At 34.6% G+C, this 6,000-nt stretch overlaps 1 protein-coding gene across 1 annotated transcript in view; it reads right to left on the bottom strand.

Moving 5' to 3' along the window:
* Window positions 1-469: 469 nt before the first annotated feature.
* hbs1l (HBS1-like translational GTPase) overlaps window positions 470-6,000 on the bottom strand; it is a 43,970-nt gene continuing 38,439 nt past the window's right edge. The window contains exons 15-18 of the mRNA XM_088625283.1: window positions 5,273-5,381; window positions 4,989-5,089; window positions 4,346-4,490; window positions 470-1,182 (exon numbers count right to left, since the gene is read on the bottom strand). Of these exons, the coding sequence (XP_088481409.1) occupies window positions 1,171-1,182; window positions 4,346-4,490; window positions 4,989-5,089; window positions 5,273-5,381 (367 nt within the window). The 3' untranslated portion in view covers window positions 470-1,170. The remainder of the gene's footprint in view (window positions 1,183-4,345; window positions 4,491-4,988; window positions 5,090-5,272; window positions 5,382-6,000) is intronic.

Genomic DNA, 6,000 nt, shown 5'->3' with positions numbered 1-6,000 from the left:
CTATGCTAAAATATGGAACAATTTCCAGCAGAAGACATTACTATCCTATAACATTTTCAAAACCACCACAATCTTTAATTCTATAAGTTATGCTATACGTTATTACTACTAAAGACAAAAAAAAAAATCATTTGGAGAACAAAATCCAGCTGTCATCTAAAAGCACATGTTACCCATGGATTATGGTAAAATAATGGAATACTGATTTGATAATATATTATCAGAAGCAGGCTGCTCCTTTGTTAATGAATAACCATATTTATAAAACGCCACTGTTCCAGTCTCAAGGTTGGTCACCATCAGCACGAACACAGCACAGAACAATTCATAATACAAATGCTCATCCTATTTTCTGATCTGAAAATGTCCACAAAATCAATAGTACTGTTTGTATATTTACAGGGAAATACCATTTTTGAGCTTTTGTTCCAAACTTAGACATTAAACATTAAAATAAAAGGGACTTCAATTATGCTTACATCATGAAACTTTATTAGTCTTTAATATTTTGTCATTTTCTTTTTTCCCTACAACTTTGTTTTTTTTTCCCAAATGCCATGCATTGTTACCATTATCTTCAACAAAAAATTGTATACATAGGCCTGGAAACATAAAATGATAGTTGGTATGATACATATTTATCACTTCAAAACAAAAAATATACCTGGATTCAGGTAAGGCATTTCATACTCAAACCTGGGAGAGATATCCCAGTTTAAAATGTTCAGCCAAAATGTATTTTTGTTTTCCGCAAAAAAATTATCGGAATCATTCTTCAATTCAGAAATTAATTCACGCAAAAAGGCTAAGCAGCAGGCTGTTTTATTAAAATGCATTGTGTGTGCAGCTGCAATATTTGAAGAAAACTGTGGAGCTCAGTTGCTTTTGCTAGACTTCTCAGAGCAGCTGGGTTCAAATGTTGTCAATGTCCTTGCTAAGCCACTGTGTTGCAATTCAGCACATCTTCAACACAGTTCAAGTTTTATTAGGTAGTGTTCACACACGTCTGTGATGAGGTCACAATGGTCATTGGAAAATCCATCGACTTAAGATGATAAATATCATTCAGGACAAAATTTGCTGGCAGTCCATTCCAGAAGAAATTGCACTTTTCCCTATGACATCTGGGACTCCTCAAGGCTCTATGGAGATGGGAAGGTGTGTATCACATCACTCTTTGATCTACAGGTATGTGAACAAAAGAATAGGATAATATGGTTATTAGTAACTCCAATATCACATAATACAAATTTATATGACAGCCCAATATAGAGTATAGATTCCAATACAATTTAAATGCAATGTAAACACAAAATTGGAAGCAGATTTCACCAGAGTACAAAGGACCTTTTACTGAGAGAAAAATTATAACATCAGATGTCATCTGTATAGTACTGTAGCTGAAAGAGAAAAACCAGTAGGAAACAAAATTCCAGCAAAGTACTGCGTAACAAACTGCAGTTAAGAATGTAATACCGTATATGCCATTGTATTCTCCACAATGTCACTATAATGGCACAGGGACAATCTCAAATGGCAGACCTCATGTGCTATTAACGATGCCTTCCGTTAGTCCAAGGAGAGGTACTGTACTGATGCATTCAGACATACTGTAACACACCTGTTGCAGTCCAAGTAGATATGCTAACACGCCCAAGTAGGAAGACTTGGGACTAAGAGCAAAAGGGCAAGTGTCTTACTCTGTATAAGTGGTCTCATAAATCAAAGGAAGGTAATATTTTTCATTCATTAATTTAAACTTGGGTCTTCCATCCTTGTTAAATACTGGATACCTTTGACTGGGATGCAGGTGAACATACATTGTAAATGTGAATGAAAAAACTTAAATAAGATAAATGAAGAAATAAAATAGTGGTGACTAATCTAGACAACTAATTTTTCCACATCAAAATTACACTTTCATCACCATGGACGTCCTTGAGATGAACAGCCATATCCAAATACACGACTTACGAGTATTATTACACTGACGACCACTATGAACAATATTATATTTATTGTGCATTTGAGTCTCAGTTCTCATCGACATAATTAAATCTTGTCAATGAGCAATATTGCCAACCAATATAAAAGCCAGAAATCAGTCAATTAAAATCTTAAAATCTATACTCACTGTACATCAGGTATGGATTAAGTGGACAAATGAGAAATTACTTCACCAGTCCTTTCTACCTGCAAGGAGCTGCTAACCAATTATGCACAGCTTTAAATAGCGTGTGAAAATAATTACAGTTTCATGTACTCATACATGTACGAGTCAGTACTCTTACTTATACATATTAATCATTTTTTTTAATGTTAAGTAGAGTGAATAGGCTTCTTACTTTCATTTACTGCGCTATATATGTTACACTAAATTAACCACTGAAGGTGTTATTTATTCATCTGGCACATTTAAATAACAGTGTAAAGTACTGTATCTTATTACTCAAGGATGGATGACCTCAGATTTAAATGAAAGAACTTGGAGTATTTTCTATGGATTTATGAGACAACAGTTTTCCCCAAAGCCCAAAGCTGGTGCCTCTAGACTGAAGCTTCAGTGTGTCCACAGGTTTAGCAAATGGCCTAATGCCATTATTAATGCCAATGGCCTAATGAGTTAGTAATAAGTACCTACTGTATGCCTCTTGTGCTAGGGGAAGGGCTTAAAAGGACTCTAAGGATTTTTAAGATTGACTTAGCAGCTTTTAGAAATGTTTTGGCACAATCGTAAAATAACAGATTATGTTTTAAACTTCAGCTTAATATAGTTCACATTTGATTTTTATTTCACACCGGATTTCCCCTTTAATGATTCAGTAGCAATGCAAATCCACAGCAGTGTATGGACCCAGCTTTTGGACTCATTTGGAAAAAAAACTGTTGAGGTAAACTTTTGAAAGACTATTACTTGTCAACCACAGTAATCAAGGCCTTTCTAGAAACCTAAACTTGAATACTCTCTTACCTTATATATGAGTACTTTTGAATTTAACATTTGAAATTTAAAACAGGGCTTTTTGTACTCGGGCAAAAGTAATTTTGTATTTAAAACAAAAATTACTGTATATGAAAAAAGTATTTAGCAGCTAACTACCTATTAATGGCTTTATCTGAAATTCATTGTATAGTGCCTTGCACAAATATTCACCCACCCCTTTCCAATATACAAATATGATCAAATGGATATTTCAATCAAAAATGTAATACTCAAACTGAACAGTTTTATTGAATAAACAGGATATGTCAGCAAAAACTGCACACAGAAACTAAAATACATTGATTGCATATTCATCCCCTTTTCTGCAACCGACCGCAATAGTTTTGATGTACATAATTACTGTACTTTGACTAGTCACACCAATTACCTGAATGACCTTTATGTGCAGTAACAGTGATTCACGTGATTTCAGAATACACTTGTCTCTATAAGCGGCCTCAGTCAGACAGTGAATTACAAATAAATACTCAATCATGAAGACCAAAGAGCTTTCAAAACAACAGAAGTGAAAAATTTGTAGAAAAGGCATAGATCAGGAGAAGGGTATGAGGAACCCCCAACTGTCCAGGGGAAATGGAGCAAAGTACAAGCAAATCTAAAAGGACAACCCTAGTCGGTCTGTGAAAGACCTACAAATGGACATTAAAATTCACCTTTAGCTGGACAAAACGCAGGGCTGACTTTACACTGGAATCAAATGAATGTATTCTGAGTGATCTAGTCAAAGTCCTGACTTAGATCAAATAGAAACTCTGCCGCAAGACTTTGAAATTGCTGCCAACCAACATAACAGAGCTTGAAATTGTTTGCAATGCAAAATGGGTTAAAGTTACAACTAACTGGTGTGTCAAAGCTAGTGGAGACCTCTCCAAAAAGACTAGCAGCTGTAACTGCTGCCAAAGATGCTTCCAGCAAGAATTGACTCAAGGGGGTGACTACTAATGCAATCAACACATTTTAGTATGAGATTGTCTTTGCAGCTCTTTCTGGCATTTAACTTTTTACCCTAGAAATTGCATAATTTGAGCATTTCAAATTCTGATTAAATAAATTTTAAAAATATTCCATTTAAAAATGTACTGTATATATATATAATTTTAAATACAATTAAAGATGGCATCATTTTAATGGATTAAATATTATTGCAATACACTGTACATAGAATAACATTAAAAGGCCATGAATAATTATGCACATCACTCTGAGCAGTACTTTGTTACTGAAACCTGCAACAGTTTTTAAAGGCAATTTTTTAGCTCATTTCCATTTTCTTTATGTGAAGTTTTTACTTGACACAACAATGGTTTAAAACAATAAAAGATGCAAAAGGCAACGACATACCTCTGTGACAACACCTGCGGCAATAGTGGATCCAACATAACGCAGCATAAAGCGCCCCAATTCTTTGAAGTCTTTGTAAAGCTCAAGGGACACTGGTCTCTGAGTCTGCAACTCTATTAGTGCATTCTGTCCTTTAGTTAGGCATCTGTAAGTTACAATCCAGCATTAGTTCACAAAAAGCACGATTTAAAAAATACTATGACAGAAAAACACCAGCTGAAAGAGATTCCTAAATTTAAACTTTAGACAATAGTGAAAGAAATGGTATAAACATGTAAAGAGGTGTATCTAAATGAGTAAAAAATCATATTTGTTTATGAAATGTTATCTTCGATGATACCACGATTCATTTTAGAATTTTAAAAATTGCTCCAAGCAACTTTCAGTTTTTAATATACCATGAAACTTTCTAAAGCATATTTCTAGCAATTAAAGCTAGAACTTAGCATATGTTAAAAACTTGCACATATTTCTTTCAGAATGAGTTTTGCATGGAAAGATTTCCCCTTTAACTCAGTCACAAACAGAAAATAAACTTCTTACATGGAAACTCAATATAGAACTGTAACCACACAATGCTTAATTAATTCAAAACAACTGACAGCAAAATGTTTTCCCCAGATAGAAAATCTGGGAACCTTACTTTGGCTTTTTCTTTAGTACTTCGCCAGTACTTTTGTGCAGGACACTCACAAGCTTTCTTATAGTGGCTGGCTCACTTACAGTCTGATAGTGCAGCAACACCTGAGGGAGAAATGGCAGATGCAAAATAGATCTTACAAAACAACGTAGATTTAATAATCCCTTCATCATCACTTTCCTGGACAGGTTATTAATCTTATTATTTTTTAAACTAACAGTTTTGTACATCATGTATTAATAGTTTACTTCACAAACATATCATTGTCACCAAACAGCAGGTCTTACAGGATATCCTTGTGTAACTGGGACATCGATGTTGAAAAGCAGGATTCTGGCCCGGAACCGAGTGCAGGCTTTGATGGGTTCCTTTGGATCACAGAACACGCAGCCAACCCTGAAATCACAAACTGAATTTTAACATTTGTTTCCCTTTCTGTTCTCTTTATTATCAGTTATTTATTTGGCTGAGGCTTTTATCCTAAGCATTATTTTACTGGAGCAATCTGCATGAACAACTTTGCTCAAAGATACAATAGCAGTGCTCCATCTTGGATTTGAACTCACAGAATTTCACATTCTGTGCCCAGGACAACTACTCCAAGCTGCTGCCTCTGCCTCCTTATTAAATAAACAATGTTATCTGACAACCAGTGCATGCAAAAAATATATATATTCAGAAGTTTTATAGCCCAGTGTTTCTAATTAAAACATACAGTACACACCTCCTCTGAGAGCAAATAAGGAGTGCAGGCAGAGAAGGAGGTGGTTCTTAAGCAGACATTTTATACGTCAAACCCATTCCATCTAAGATACTGTACACTACTGCTTTAATCATTTTCCAACTAAAATACATTCCTATACTGTTAGAAACACTGCACGCAAATTCACATCCTAATGTGCCTGCAACATATAATATTCTATTTTACATATGACTTATTTTTAAAGACAAGTCAAAAAGATTGCTGAAATGAGTGATAAGCCACAAATTCAAGGGCTTACAGAATACTTCAGTC

The sequence above is a fragment of the Lepisosteus platostomus genome, chromosome 3, assembly GCF_059453375.1.
Source record: "Lepisosteus platostomus isolate fLepPlt1 chromosome 3, fLepPlt1.hap1, whole genome shotgun sequence".
Lineage (NCBI taxonomy): Eukaryota > Metazoa > Chordata > Actinopteri > Semionotiformes > Lepisosteidae > Lepisosteus > Lepisosteus platostomus.
Note: the sequence above shows the minus strand (reverse complement) of the source record. Positions and strands in the feature narration are given on the sequence as shown.